The 15,412-nt window shown below is 51.1% G+C and overlaps 1 protein-coding gene across 1 annotated transcript in view; it reads left to right on the forward strand.

Moving 5' to 3' along the window:
• Positions 1-104: 104 nt before the first annotated feature.
• The window catches only part of KDM2A (lysine demethylase 2A), a 35,944-nt gene continuing 20,636 nt past the window's right edge, over positions 105-15,412 (forward strand). Inside the window, exons 1-3 of the mRNA XM_027670109.1 lie at positions 105-200; positions 1,500-1,604; positions 15,062-15,200. Of these exons, the coding sequence (XP_027525910.1) occupies positions 1,563-1,604; positions 15,062-15,200 (181 nt within the window). The 5' untranslated portion in view covers positions 105-200; positions 1,500-1,562. The remainder of the gene's footprint in view (positions 201-1,499; positions 1,605-15,061; positions 15,201-15,412) is intronic.

Genomic DNA, 15,412 nt, shown 5'->3' on the forward strand with positions numbered 1-15,412 from the left:
GGGGGACGCGGCCCGCGGCGGCGGGGGGCGGCCGGCGGCGCTGTCAGCGCCCGCTGCCCGCGCCGGGGGCGGCGGGGCCGGGGAGGGCGACGAGCGCGGGGCGCGATCGCTGCTGACCCGGGGGGTTCCCCCCTCCTCCGTGTGTTCTGTTCCCCCCCCCTGCCGGCGGCAGAAGAGGACAAAGGCGCAGGAGAGACCTGGTGAGCACCCCGGGGGTCACCGGCCGCCCCCCGGGGCGGGCGCGGGGCGCGGGCGCGGGGCCGGGCGGGAGCGGGGGGGGGCGGGTCTCCCAGAGTCCGGGCCCCCGGGGGCCGCGCCGGGAAGTTGGGGAGGGGGCGGCGGGTGCCGGCTGACAGCTCCCCGGGGACCCTCCCTGCCCCCCGCCGTCCGCCCTGCCCCGGCGGGGCCGGGCCGGGGGCGCCTGGAGGGTCGGGGGTCTCCCCCGCGCCCCGCGGCGGGGCGGGCGCGCTGCGCTCCCGGCTGTCCGGTTGTTTATAAACAGAGTTCAGCAAGTGCGGGGAAACTGCCTCCCTCGGCCGAGCCGGGAGTCCTGGTCCCGGGGATCGAAGGGAGGCAGGGGTGGGGAAGGTGTTGGCGGGACTGGAGATGATCTGCTGTCAAACCCGAGGATCAGGGAGGAGCAGGAGAGAGCAAGTTCTCTCTACATGGTGGTAGCGGTTCTATAAGGCTACACGGGGTGGCAGATCCCCTTCCCCGACCCTCTTTCCCTGACCCTTTCCCCTGAAGGTCTGGCTTAGACATAGTCCTGGGGATTAAGAGCTTCGATATACCCGGGCTTTGGTTCCTTCCTCTTCCTTAAAAAAAAAAAAAAAAAAGAGTGTAGATGCCATCTGAGCCTCGGGAGGTTTTCCCAGGTTGGTGTGCGATGTCACCAGGTGGCACATTTGGAAATCCAAGCATTTGGGTCTTGTCAAGTTAGGAGTTAGATCCCTGAGTGCTTCCCTGCTTGGGTGCTGTATGTAGGGGAGATCCCATGTGCCTTCCCTGCTCATGGGAGATGTTCTGTGCTGGTGTAGCTTCTCCCAAATGCCACAGTAGAGGAGATCCCGAGGACAGTGGTTGTGTTGTTTGGAGGAGTTGATTCTCTAATGCATTATTTTGGGGAAGCCAGGCTGCTCCCTGACTGCCACTGAGGGTTTGACAGCACCTTCCCTGTCTCTTGTCCCACTGTGGGCCCAGTGGATACCACCAGCCCACAAACGGAGCTGCTGTTTGGGCTGGTGGTAGAGTGGAGCAAAGGCCTTTTCCCGATGAGAGACTTGCAGGTCCTGTCAGATTACAGAGCAGCTGGTGAAGTCATTTACTGGGTCGTGCCTAAATTAGAATGGGAGCCTTAAAAGTTGAGGTGGGCTCAGCCACTGTGTTCTCTTAGCGCTGCACAGGGTTGTGGGGTCAGTCCCAAAAAGAGCAGGGAGGTGGGGGGTATAGGTGTCCTGTGTCTCTATGTCCTGCTTCATTGTTTCCCTCTGGCTTCCAAGGAGGAAGAGGACGAAGACAGCAGTCCTGGCGTGTCCTTTTCACTCTCTTCAGAGGAGTCGGAGATGGAGCCTGAGGAAGAGCGGATCCGTTACAGCCAAAGACTGGTCAGTATTGGCCCTAAACAATCCAGTTCTGCTCTTGGTTCTGTTGGAACTGGAGGAGGAGAAGGCTTTTCCTGGCAGGAGGGTTGATCAACCCAAACAGGCTTATGGTGGATGGCTGCAGCCTGCCCAGAGGGGTGAGCTTGCCTGGCAGTGTCTTTGTGGGTTCTTTTGTGTCACCAAGGTTGAAGGGAATTTGACTACTGGGCTCTGGAAGAGGGGAGGGTTGGAGGCTGAGTAAGGAGCTTTGGGATAGGGACATGAAAGAAGTGTCACTGTAGTTTGTCACAACAGGTTTTGTCTGTGTGTCTGGAACAAGGAGATGAGTCGAAACACTGTGTGTGACTGTTCTGTGGGCCTTGGTTTGAGTGTGCTGTGAAGTCCGAGAAAACTTCAGCCTGAAGCTGGTTTTCTTGTGCCTGTGTCTTTCATTGTGTTCTTTTGGAGGGAGCTGTTCCAGCAGTCAGGTCCCAGTTAGGCCCTGTCAGGAGCTCTGGCTTGTCTGGTGTTTGTGATGCTGTTTGGGGGGACTGCGTGAATCCCATGGTCTGGGAACTGGGCTGTGATTGGGAACAGCTTGGGAGCAGCTACTCTGAGAGTCTGAGATGATATTCCCGGAGATCCCAGGAAAGCTGCTGTGTCTCCCACATGGTTTTGAGGCAGTTGTAAACCCCTAGGAAGGGCAAGTGGCAGCTCTGTGATGGTGTTGCTCTCTGAGTCAGAGCACTACCTGTTCTCTCACCTTCAAGGTGCTGCCCATAAAGGTAAATCCTTATCCTTTAATACTCTGGACTCATTTGGTGTGAGGCCATGTGGTATTTGGCGTTAAGCTTTGCCTTCAGTTCTGGGTGCTGGCCATGGAAAGGGTGGTGGAGAGCTCCCAAGTGTATTGGTGGATGTTTTAACTTGGCAACAGCAACAATCTCACCTCCTCCCTCATCCTGGCACACTGGTTCCCACAAGTGTGCAGGACACAACTCAAGGTGCTGGTTTGACTGGGGAATGACCCAGGACTAACCCAAAACCTCTGGATAAAGACACAACAGGTGAAGGGGGCTATCAGCCATGGATAAAAATGGTTTAAAAATGCTTCTGATCTGTCAAATAAAAATCAGTGAGAGTTGGTGTCCTGATGCAGGTGGGCTGGGCTCCAGCAGAATGTGCTAAGCTGGATAAATGCCTGTACACTGATGACCTCGGTGCTTAAGGGGTTTGGGAAGGCACATGTGCAGCAAGCAGAGCATGAGGCTCACCTGGACTTGTGTGTGTGTTCTCTGGGCTGGCCTGTGGCCCAGAGGAGGAGGCATGACCCCTGTGTGGGGGGACAGCTTTACCTCATGCCTTGCTTTTCCTGGAAACTTCCAGCTCATTCCGTGCTCTCGCTGTGTTGGTGACGCTCCCTTGTTGAAGTGCCTTTAAAAGATGATTATTTTTCTTCTGTAAAGCATAATTTGAATTATCAAGGAAGGCAAAAGTGCTGAATATGACTTATTTGAATATCCTGTGTATGCCTTGGACTTGGGAGCTAGTTTTAGTAGGCCTAAATTAAAAGTTCCAGGTAAGGAAGCAGGTAGTTGGTTAGTACAGTGTTTCTGCTGCTATCAACTGTGTGTGACTGGGGTTCAGTGTGTGTGTGACAGCAAAACAAATATATATTTAAAAAATATAATCTAAGTAGCCAGACAGCCTGGACTAGAATAGTTTATAGTGGTGAAGGAGCTGAATTAATTGCATGTTTTGATGGCCTGAGATGGCAAAAAAAGTTTGTTTTCTGGTGTGTCAGGTAATCACAGCAACAGCATCTTTTTCCTGACTGTTTTCCATCGGGAAATAGAGGAAATCTTGAATGTTTTATGTTTTTTTATTTAGTTTGTAGTACTGTTGCCTTCCTCTGGTTCAACAAAAATCTGATGTGTGTCTGTTTTCTGAATGAATTTGTCAGTGTTGGGGAAAGATCTGGGTTTGGAGGAGAAATTCACCTCTGCTCCGGGTGTAGTCTCACTCCTACAAGAATTCTCTGCCAGTTCACACATCCCCCTGTGGCGCAATGACAGATTAGGTGGGTTGCACTGTTCTAACTTGTGCTTGCTCCCAAGTTCAGGCTCTGTATCCATGACTCCTAGGATTATAAAGGCCTGGATGAGTTTCTCAGGAGGCAGGGATATCACTAGGAGGATGCCTTGCACCCATCCAAAAAAAACTGTGGGAGCAGCTGTGTCCTGGTGAGGCTCATAGAGGCGGTGGGTGATGCTGTATGAGGGTGGAGAGGACATGTTCCTCTCCCAGAGATTCGGGGCTGAGTGGTGGAGGATGGGACTTGCAGGAGTAGTTTTCTCCTCATTCTGTATAAATGTTCTCCTCGGCTGCCTAACGAGGCAATTCTTCTGAGGTGCCAGCTTTTCAAGCTGGAGTTGTGTGTTTTGCAGGCCCTTAATGGAGAAGCTGAAATGCTCCATTGTGTCCTGTGCCTGAGTGACAGTCCAGCCCTGGCACTAACAATGCCACGGTCCCTCTTGGAGACTTGGAAGTCTTCACTGGCTGTCACTGGGTGGTTGCACCCAGCCCATGTCACACCAGGCTCCCCACGAGGAGCCTGGACTTCCCAAAGGCAAGAATAAAGAAGTTCAGTCGACCTGGTGCTGTGTTTCCTCACAGAGTCTGCCTGTCCTTCTGCAGGGGAGTCATTGTGTATTCCTGGGTGCTGGACTGTGAGGAAATCTCTCCTTCTCCCTGCTCCAGGGCTCCCTTTGCCAGGCCTTTGCTGTGAGCTAAGAGTAGCAAGACCCTGTGAATTGCAGGCTGGGATTAGCACATCACCAGAGTGATGCCGGGGGCTTTCAGTGACAATGATCAGGGTGAGGAATGAAGGGCAGCAGCACTGGATCACTTTGGAATGGCTTGGGAGCACAGCAGGAGAGTGCTGTTATCCAGAGGACAGATCCTGCCCATCATGGTCTCCCCGCTGCTGTCAAGTCAGCAGTCTGTATGTCAGGGTGTGGTTCCCAGTTAGGATTGCTGGGGTGGCAGAGCTGGTTTAAGAGGTTTTCTCCCTCCCTCAGTCAGTGCCTCAGGAGCTGATGCCCCTGAGCTGAACGATGCCTCAGGGAATTAGGGATTGTGGCCCTGGATGGAAGTTGGCAGTGGGGAAGCACCTAATCCAAGTTGTTGTCTGTGCTGGGGTAGTGAACTACCTGCCCCACCAGCAAACCTGACAAGGCTGGAGAAGTGGAAGTGTGAGATGGGGAGACAGGGTGGGGTAGGAACCTCTTAAACTGGCTTTGCTGCTGGAGAGAGCCCGAGGAGAAGCCTCACCCTCCCTCGGGGCTGTGGGTGCTCTCTGGGGCAGAGCCACAGCTCTGAGGGTGTCAGGCTGCTGCCCCCAAACGACCATCCCTGTCTGGGTGCAGTGTCACCCTTATTTTGGTTGTGGGAGGTGGTTGTGACACCCATGAATGGAAATGGGCTTTTGGAGGAGAAGCCCTGCCTGGTGTCAAGTGCTGTGGAGTATTTGGGAGGTGAGAGGGGAGCCAGGGAGGGAAAAGCTGTCTCTCCCATGGCTTGGGGCTGTCCGTGTCCTGCCCTAGCACTGTCCTGCCCTCTGGTCAGATCCTTACGTGAAATTTGAGAGGAGGCCTCTGCCTGTTTCTACCAGCCAAAACCTGAGGCCTCTCCTGTAAACAGCAGTTGCCAAACCTGTCCTTACATGTCGGTGTCCACGCTCTCCCCTGGGAGAGAGTTCAAATGGGCTTTACAGCACGCGGAGGCATCAGCTGAGGGATGAAGCTTGGGGAGTGTGGAGGATGAGGTTTGTCCTCCCACAACTGTGTGTGCTGTGGAGTGACTCCAGGAGTGCACTGCCTGTGCCTGAGTGATGACACTGCTGGCTCTGACGGATGCCTGGAGTCACAGCAGCTGGAATCTTGTGTTTTCTGACTTATTTGTATTGGAGGTACCAAATCCTTTCTACTGGTTGGGGTGGTGTCAATGCAGGACACAAGCCATGGGCCCAGGAAGGTCCATGCATGTTCGCAGGACACTCATTACAAAATTCCAGCCCTTATCCCCACAGGATAGGGATAAATGGCCTCAAAGCTGAAAGGGAGGTCAGGGGGAGCAGGCTGTGGGCTGGCAGGACAGAGCTTGTGTCAGGTAAGATGGCAAAGAGGAGGATGCAGCTTTCTGCTCTCCTTGTGTTGCTCCATCTCGAATGGCTCATGCTATCCCAACAGTGGGATGCAAGGAGCAATCCCATCAGGTTCAACCTGACTTTTTGTTTGTCCTGTAAAGCTGTTCAGTGCCAGGTAATGATTCCTTGAGGTTGCTGGTGTTTGTCACCCCCAGATGTGTGCTTGGCAGAGGCCAGTCCTGCTGGATACTGATTATCCCAGGGCTGCTCCCACTGACTTGGGACTCCTGTGTGTGTACTGGGATGACCCTGCCTGTGTTGTTCCCACAGACACTGAAGCCACATGCACTGAGTGAGAATTTGGGTAGTTTTATATCACACACCTCCATTTGAAATGTGACACTGGCAATTCCTGTCAAGCCAAGCGCCCTCCCACTGCCTGGAAGTGCTCAGAGTTCCTCTGCTATGTGCCCAGTCTGACCAAACGTCCCTGGTCTGCTGGACACACCTCAGTTTCCCAGTCTAGACAGGACCCATGCAAGGAGAGTAATTAATCTCTCCCACATGCCTCAAACTGGACACACTACAAATGAGTCACTGCAAATGACCCAGGTGTAATAATTGAGCTCTAAATAATTTAGGGACTGTTCAGATTTGGTCTGTGCAAGGCTTTGGTGGAAGCTAGCAGCAACTGAAGGCTATTCTTGGAAAGCTTTAGAAATTCCTTGGAGCATATAGATCCTGCAAGATGCATGAGTGTGCTGGTCCATGGGAGAATATATCCCTGAAACCAACTGGATGTTCCATGTCAGCAGAAAGGGATGCAAGAGGTGAATATCTCTGCTGGATTCTTACTATCCCAAGCCTGGTTGTGCCTTGAGTGTGTCCTGGGAGCTGCAGTGCTGACTAAGCAAGGAGCCTGACAGCACAGGAGCACTTCAAGTTACCTGTGAGTTACCAAACAAGTTGTATTTATGTCTCCCGTAGTAATCAGGAGGGGATTTTTCACGGGGTTATCCCAGCTGGAGGTGACACCGACAAGTCAGGAGAGCAGTCCCTGCACGCCCAGCACCTTCTTAATCATGTCAGGAACCACCCAGACAGGGATCTGCAGGTCACTGGCTGGGTTTGGGGGAGAAATGACACGTGTAGGGAAGTGGTGGTGTGCTCAGAAGGTGGAGAAACAAGGTGCTGCCCTAATCCCGTCCTCTGGAAATGTACGAGGGGAATGAGGTTGAGATGTCTGGTGCTGCTGCTGATAAAAGAGTGTTGCTGATTCCAGAGGAGGGAATGGTGGGTGAGCCTTTTGAGCACTGTGAGGAACTTTGGTGTTCTTCTTTCCTTTTCACAGTGGCCTGAGCTCCACATGCTGCCCACCTTTGGACACCTGCAGATCTCCCTTGGCAAGGGCACTGATGATTTTTGGGGGCCAAGGAGATAAACCTGGTGACAAAGTGTGGCCTGTTAATCCATGGTGGGGGAGAGGAGATGAATCTGTTGGATGGGGATTCTGTCTGTTCTGTTTCTCTGTGTCCATGCTTGTGCATCTGTGTTGCTGTAGAAACAGCACGAGCTGGATGTCCAGGGATTCTGAATCCCTGTGGAAGTTCCAGGAACTTGAACCAGAGAAGTTTTTGGGCTGAAATCTGCCCAGGGTTGCAGGGTGATGAATTTTACGCGTTTTAGCCATCACTCTGTGCACTAAAGAGCTTTAATAAAGCTGCCCCACACACCATTTTAGGTCAAGGAAGAGGCTCTGGGGTGTGAGCATCGTCTGTGGTTTTTGTTGGTGCTGGTCCTCAGGGTTGGGAGTTGAGAGCAGAATCATGTCATGTTTGAGGCAATCTTGACAGAGTTTGGGAGAAAATATCAGTTGATAAAAGTTGTCCCAGCTCTTCCATGTACCCATGTAATCTCAGGATTGAACTGAAGCAGCTGGAAGTAGAAAGGAGAGGGCTGGCAATGCATGCTCCTTTAAGGTCAGACTGCCTCAGTGTCTTTAATTTGCTGTGCATAAATATTTCCATGTGTCACTGAGCCCCTTTGCCCCATTTGGAGCAAGGAAGGGACAAGTCCTGGGCTCCTTGTGGAACAGAGGGGGAGGGAGAGTGTGTAGGGATGGTGTAACAGCACAGAGTGTGGAGGAAATGTCCTTCCTAGTAGCTGGTTTCACACATTGTCCGTGTTCTTCCCAACGGCCCTATGTTGTTTTCTTTCTTCCTAAGCATCCTCAGCCCTATAAACTACAATTCAGGCAGCCTGTTGCTGTTCCCTTTAAAGAACAGTGTCAGCTTAGCAGGAATTGCAGTACAAACCTCAAAGCTTCCTGTGTTTTTGTTATCCAAGTCCTCTGGTGGTCCAGCCTCGTTCAGTCGGTATGATGGGACAGAACTGGCAACAGGTTTCTGCAGGGTTGGGTTGGGACCCTGGGAAATTTGGAGGGTGAGTTTTTCCCTGATTAAAAAATCCAGGCTAATCCTCTGATCCCCCACGGTGTTGGAGACAGGTGCTCTGGCTGTCCCAGGGAGGAGTGAAGTCACTTAGGGCTGACCTGCTTCTGCAGAGTGAGCTGCACCTCTGAGTGCTCATGGCTCTGTTTGTCCTCTGTCCTGGGTCTCTGCCTTCTTCTCTGTGTGGGCTCAGTAGTGGGAAAACGAATTAAATGTGTATAATCTTCAATCTTGCCTTTTTGGAGGAAGTTTGATCTACTTTGTTCCATTTTGGGGAGACTTTGTTGCTTTACTGCACAAGACAAAAGGAGTAGCAGAGGTGGTAGTGCTCATCTAACCAACTGTACAGGGCATGTGCTGGGGACACCTGGCAGGGAGAGGGCTCCACACAAGTTTTTTTTTCCTTGGAATTCTTCTGATTTGGAAGTGGTGGGATGTAATTCAAGGGGGTTTCTCAGTCTCCTTGAGAAATGAGAATGTCGAAGGATGCCTTTTAACACTCAGAGGGTCAGTGTTCAGCCCTGGAATGGAGCATGCTGGAGGGTTTGATGGTCGTGCAGGAGCTGCTTCAACCTGTCATGGAATCCAGGCAGGGTTTGTCCAGGTGCCAGGTGCTCTGGCTGGTGGTAGGTGTAGGCAGTGGGGGGCTTAGTAGTGCCGTGAAAGCCAGTGGAGGCAGTGTCTGAGTGTGACATAGGCTGCAGGTGACTGGAGTGAGGAGCTGTATCCTTCCCTAAGAGCAGTGCTTCCGTTTTGGGACTGTTGCCAGACCTGCCCATCTGTGTTCTGATCTAGCATGTTCCTCTGCCTCGTGGTTTTGCTGCTCTGGCTGGTCAGTGTGTGGTTTAGCAGCAGCTGCTGGACTTCTCCTTGGCCCATCCATGCTGTCTCCCTACCTGCCTCCTCCCACCTTGCTCCAATTCCCCAATTACTTCTTGTGTACATTCAATTTTGTAACCCAGAAGTGCAAACCAAAGCGTTCTCCCCGGTCGTTCTGAAGCGCTGCCAGCCCTGCTCGTGATAGGAATCTCTCCTGGAGCTGTGAAGCCTGGAAGGGCTCCAGTTCTGCCTAGATTCTGTTTACTCCCGGCCTGGTGCTTTGAGTCCGTCTTTGTCCAGGGATGTGCCACCTGGGATACGCCTGTTCTGCTCTCCAGGTTTTGAGAGAGACAGGAGATGGTGAGGGGTGTTAAACCTGAGTTAAGCTTGATGGTTTGGTTCTTGGGTTCCTCTTGGGGTGATTATGGCCTGTTCTTCAGATCCTAAGTGGTGCCTCCTTCTATTTGGTGGAGCAGGGAGTCCAGGACTGCTTTATTGATCATCTCCCAGGCACTTGCAGTTGTTTGGCTCTGCAGAGCCAAAATATTAACAGAACAACATGGACCTATCTCTGTAGGACTCTTTGTACCCCAAGAGTGACAGGAAGAAGAGGAGCTGAGGAAAAACTGAAGTGCCTGGAGGTGGGGAGGCACAGGAGGAACCTGCTGCTTCTCTGCTGTGCTTATGCTCCAGAGCTTGGAGCTCTGTTCCGGAGCTGAAGTGGGAGGTGCAGGCTTGGAGGAGAGGGATAGAGAAAAAAAGAGCTCCTGTGCTTAAGATAAGCAGTGACCTGGCAGGCTCCTGATTGGGTGTCGTAATCTGGGTGCCTTGCTTCTTGGTGTATCTGGAAACACTTGCAAGGGAAGATCTTCCCTGCATAGTCTGTTCTGGCTTTGGCACCTGCTCCACCTTGAGTCTGATCACAGCCTACTTGTCCATTCTCCTGTCAGGCTGCCTTGTGCCTCTCCAGAAGAATAGAGCCCATTCCCATGGATAAAATTGCTGGAGATTCTCAGGACAAGCTCTCAGAGGCAGAATTCTGGATGCTGCTCTTTGCCACAATCGAAATCAAAACACCCATACACAAGTTTGGGTGTTGATGGTCTGAATTTATCTGGGCAAGAGCCACAGTTGTTTGCTGTAAAAAAATATGGGAGAAGTTAAATTCCTAAACTGAGGAGAGTTGAGCTTGTTGGTTTATTACCAGTTTGATGCTTGTTATTATCGATTTGGGTGCATTTTGGGCAAAGTAAACCTATAAAGGGATGGGGTGAGGAAAAGAAATTCACTGGTAAATCACACTGTTCTATACATATACTGGGAACCAGGTGGAAGTTAATACCTGGAAGGAGGGATTTTGGAAATGGAGATGAAACTTCACTGCATTCTTCATGTCAACTTTTTTTCTCTAAAGGAATAAAGGAGAGTTGTGGGAGGCCTCACACCAGGGAAGCTGCTCTGGAAAGACAACAAGCATAGGGAGAGGAAAAGTGAGGGTGCTGTGGTCTCCTGAAGAGGGAGAAGGAGCTGTGACCCAGCAGGAGGAGGTTCCCGGAGTTGTTGGGAGATGAGGGAGGGGATGGCAGCAGACAGGACAGGAAGTGACTAAAATACTGTGGTGTGTGTTGGTTTCAGTCTGTAAATACAGGAGGCTCTGTCAGCGAAAGGACGGCTTGTTCTTTTTTTCAGATGTGACCTTGTACTTGTTCTTCTCTCAAAAAAAATCCACAGGAGAGAGGTTTTCTGGCTCTCTTCAGCTGATGTCAGTTCCTTTGCTGTTAGAGAGGGTTGTGCTCCACGGAAAGAAGTTTCCAAGGAAGTTTTGAAGAGTACCACTGTGGAGCTACATGAGGCACTTTCCTTGGGAGAAGGAGACTGCAGGTGAAAAGATCAGAATAGAAGGGATAGCTGTCAGCAGGATTAATATTCCTGCTTCCTTTTTCCTGCATTAATTGAGTGGCACCCAAGAGGGCCAGAAAGGAATGGTGAAGGGCAGGTGGCTGGTCTTGGAGGATGAATAGACTACCTTTTCTTGACCCTGCCTGACACAGGGAGAAAGGGTTTGGACCACCTGTCAGTTCTTCCTTAGTAAAAAGAAGGGTGAAAAACTCTCAGCAGGGTGAAAAATGCCTGAATCCTAACAGAAAGCTGGAAAAAAATGGGCTATTTTAATATTGCTGCTGAACACTCGTGTATGTTATGGGCCTGACTTGATCTCTTGCTTCACTGGAGTTGAACTTCACCTGGGACACTTTTACAGATGGCAGTTTTGGGGGTGTCTGCTGATCTTCTTTTTGGAAGTTGTGCATCCCTGGCTGAACTGGTTGACATTGGAAGAGCTCCCAGTAGCAGAGCCACCCCCAGGAAGAAGTGGTCCTAGTCTGAGAGCCCAGGGCTGGGAATTGCTTGTGTTCTCTGGTGAGACCTGCCTGGATGGGCTTGCTCCAAGGAGCAGGAAGAAGAGTTAGGAGGGCTGTATGAATCTTCTGGGAAGGGGTACTTAGCCAAGCCCCATTCCTGGCACAGGCTGTGAGACAAAGGTAGCTGGCTCTTCCCAGGAAGAGGTCAAACTCAGTGCTGCCAGAAGGATTTGCACAGCTGAGTGTGTGCAGGGGGAAGGTGAGGTTGTCATTAGCCTGCTGTGGCTTTGCAGGTGTCACCTGTAGCAGTTATTTAACCAGGCAGCAATTCCCTGCGTGTCAGGGGAGGATAAAAACACATCAGAGAGGAAAGGGGGTCTTGGAGCATCCACTGACCACATCCATCCTCATACAGAGACCCAGTTTGGGGAGCTGGGGGACCATGGTTTGTGTAACTGTTCTGTGAGGGAGCTGCAGACTCCAGGAGGGGAACGCTGCAGATGCTGCCTCTCTCAAAACGCACTCTTGGAAGCACAGAAGCCTTTCCTTCCTCCTGCCTGCTCTGCAGGCCCTGAAATATTGTTTTTCCCCACCCTTCCAAGACAACAATGACATGAAAGCGCTGTGGCCCCGGCTGGGTAGGATGGGATGGGAGCTGTTTGTATTGTGCTTTTGGGTCCTCAGCCACTGCTGGGATCCTGCTTTCCTACATGCTGTGCCAATTAGGAGGCCAAACTCTTCCCTGCCCACAGGAGCAGGCAGAGCTGAGGGAGTTTTGTGGCTGATGCTTCGCTGATGACAAGAGCAATAGACTTTGGAATTTGCTGGGCTGGAGGAGACAATCCCCTTCCTTCTGTGTTTTGCATCCCTGTTTCCCCATTGCAAAGGAGTTCGAGTTTAAGGTGTTCCTGCCTGTTTTCTGGTGTGTGCACTTTTGGTGTGGTTGCCTTATCATAGTGGTTTGGGTTGAAGGTTCCAACCTGTTTGTCTTGGAGGCTGTGCTGTGAAAGAGTTCTGGGAAAAGAGTCTGAAGGGTTCCCGGATCCCACAGCGCAGATCCATGGGTGGATCCAGATGGAGTGTAGTTTCATGTAATGTGAATCCACAGCAGGCTGGTCTGGTGGTGTGGCCTCCTGAGACACATCATATTTGTTTGGTCATAAAGCCTCCAGATTTGTTAGTGAGGGACCAGGTCATTTACTGCACATTCACAGAAGGTGGGAGTGGGATCTGTCCTCCAAGTTTGTGCTCAGGATTAGCCAAGACAAAGTGATCTCATGATCCAGATGCCAAACTGGAGTGACTGGGCACTAAAGCTGGAGTGGGTAGATGGGAAAGGGAGCAGGAGCTCCTGTTCATGGCATGTCCAGCATCCGCCTATGGCACCAGAGGGATTGGGATCAGGCCCAGCCACATGGTCACACTGCTGTTGAATTAGCTGCTCTACACAATCCAGAGCCTGTGCTGGCTTGGTGCCACTTCCAGAAGGACAGACAATGACTGGTCATCATGTCTGTGCCTGGAGCTGTGTTCCAGCCCAGGTTTCCTGAGACTTGCGCTCAAATGGGACTTACCTGAGTTTTAGCCCAATGTAACCTTGCTCCTAGTTAAGGTACACTTACCTAGGAGCCCTGAAATACCATGCAGATTTCCAGCCTGGGAACCAAATATAAGTTATTAAGGGACTGATTTGAATATAGCCTCTTCTTGCCAGAATTCTGTGCCAAACCTTTTCCTCCCACTCGTGAGGTTTTGTACCCAGTGAAGACAAAAGAGATGCTTTTCCTCCTAAAAGTGAGTGTCTGGGGTAAAGGGGCAGCCTGGTCCTGCAGTGAGCCACCACCCACCTGATCCCAAAGCAGGTGAGACCATGGACTACAGAGCCCAGAATCCTTTGCCTCATTATGCACATCCTCTAGTTAGTGACAGAGAGCTGCCTGCTCGGACCTGTAATCCTAGGCTTGCCTGGGATTGGGAAAAGGGAAAAGATAGTCCTGCTGGAAGGGGATTTACATGTGCTCTGTGCCCTCATTTTAAAGCTGAGCACCACGCTGGGTTAACGGATTCTGTGATTTCTAAGGAAAAGTGCTTTGCAAGGTGGACTCATCCTTTGATACAACACAGCCATAAAACTTCTACATCTCTAACTTCATGCTCTGATGCATATCCTCTGAAGAGGCAGTCTCAGTTTAGAAGCAGAGTGGGCATTTGGCAATTCCAGTTTTTAGTGCGCACAGCCCAGTGTGAAATTTCAGGTGTTCCCCAGGAACAGGTCAGTTATGCTGACGCCACCTCCCTTTGTTTGTGGGTTTTTTTAAAATGCGTTTTTCTGTCTTTCTAAAACCTGTAATTAAGGAGAGTTTTATCTTTGTATTATTAAAAACAGGGAAAGAAAGTATTCCCATTTTCTCTCCATCTTTAGTGGAGGGCTTAAGACAAAGGACAGCAAACACACATCTCTTTTCTTGATTGTTTAATCCTCAGAGCCATTCAAGCTCTGAGAGGGACAGACCCTTGTTTCAGGATCTTTCTGAAGTGCCCCATTCAGGAGGAGTTGTTCCTGCCTGGCAGATAAGCTGTTTGTACCCCTGTCGTTCAGGTTTCTGTCGTCCAGGGAGTTGGAAAGCTGAGCACAGTCAATGAGGTGTTAACAGCAGATAAATGGCTCTGCCTCGATGGCTGGGGAACTCCTTGTGGACCCATCAGCCTGCTTAAAATTGTCAGTTAAAATTAAATGTTACAGGGGGTGGGTGGAAAGCCCTGTTGTTAATGTCCCTACATCCTCCTGCACTGGTTAAACTAACTAATTTTAAGAATTTCTTTAAGGCAGTGCATGTGTATGAGGGAGTCCTTTCTCTTTCATGGTCCGTGGCTGGTTCCAGTGGTGTTGCTATGGCTGTGACACTGCCACAGATGTGACAGCAGCTGTGTCACCTCCTATCCCATCCTGGCTGTCTGCTGGCCCAACAGTTGGTGTGCACGCTTGATACGGAGCATCCCTAATTGGGGGGATTAAATTAGCTTGGCTAATTCAGAGCAGGTTGCCTTTTATCTGGGGGGGATTTGGGGAGCATTCCCACGCAGGGTTCTGCCAGAGCTTGGCTACTCCCCAGCCAGGTGGCCAACAGCTGGGGACACTAATTATTTACAGATCCAGCAATGCCAGAAGAGGATGTCTGTCAGGAATCCCCACACAGATGGACTTGACCCTGTAAGAAAAGGGTTCCTTCCCCTCTGCTAGTCCTCCCCACACAAACAAGGGAATAAATCACCTTTCATGTACAGGCCTGGCCAAACATGAAAACTTGAGAATTTTGTCTCCAGCGTAAACTCTTCCTTTATCACTTGGTATTCTGGCAGACATTTAAATTCACAAAGTGTCTTTACCTCTAGTGCAGCAAAATACTGATGCACCTGTAAAAATGGGCAACTGATTCTTTTTTTCTTTGCCTCAGTTATTCTGAACTCTCTCCCCTCCTCCTGTATTTCTGTGTTAGAATTCATCAGGAATGATCCTCTCTCTCCCATACAGCCCAACTTGCACAAATGTGGATGCAGGAAGAGCGTATCTGATGTTTCAGTGGTGTGTTTTAGGTCCAGGTTCCCCCAGGGCCCCTGGCTGAGCTGTGCTGGTTTGGGAGGAGGCTCTGGTTGTTCCTGGTCTGTAACTCTTCCCTCACTCCCTGAGGTGTGTTCTCCCCTCAGCGTGGCACGATGAGGCGGCGTTACGAGGACGATGGAATCTCCGACGATGAAATTGAAGGGAAGAGGACATTTGACCTCGAGGAAAAGCTGTCCACCAACAAGTTTAACTCCACCTTTGTGGTCTTCATGGAAGGCAAAGGTTTGTCTTGGGGCTGCTATTCAGTAAGCAGGGCTGCTACCAGGGAATGTGTGTAGGGAAATGCCATGGCAGCTGCTTCATCCGGAGAGCAGGGAGCTGATCTGCAGCGTTGCAGGTTGGCTGGGACATGTGGAAGCCAGGAATGGGAGGGTTCTCCTGGGTCACCACCTGTAATTGCAGCCACATGTTGTCTATGAGATGTTTAATTCAAG

This window comes from Corapipo altera, unplaced genomic scaffold, assembly GCF_003945725.1.
Source record: "Corapipo altera isolate COAL_440 unplaced genomic scaffold, ASM394572v1 61249, whole genome shotgun sequence".
Classification (NCBI taxonomy): Eukaryota; Metazoa; Chordata; class Aves; order Passeriformes; family Pipridae; genus Corapipo; species Corapipo altera.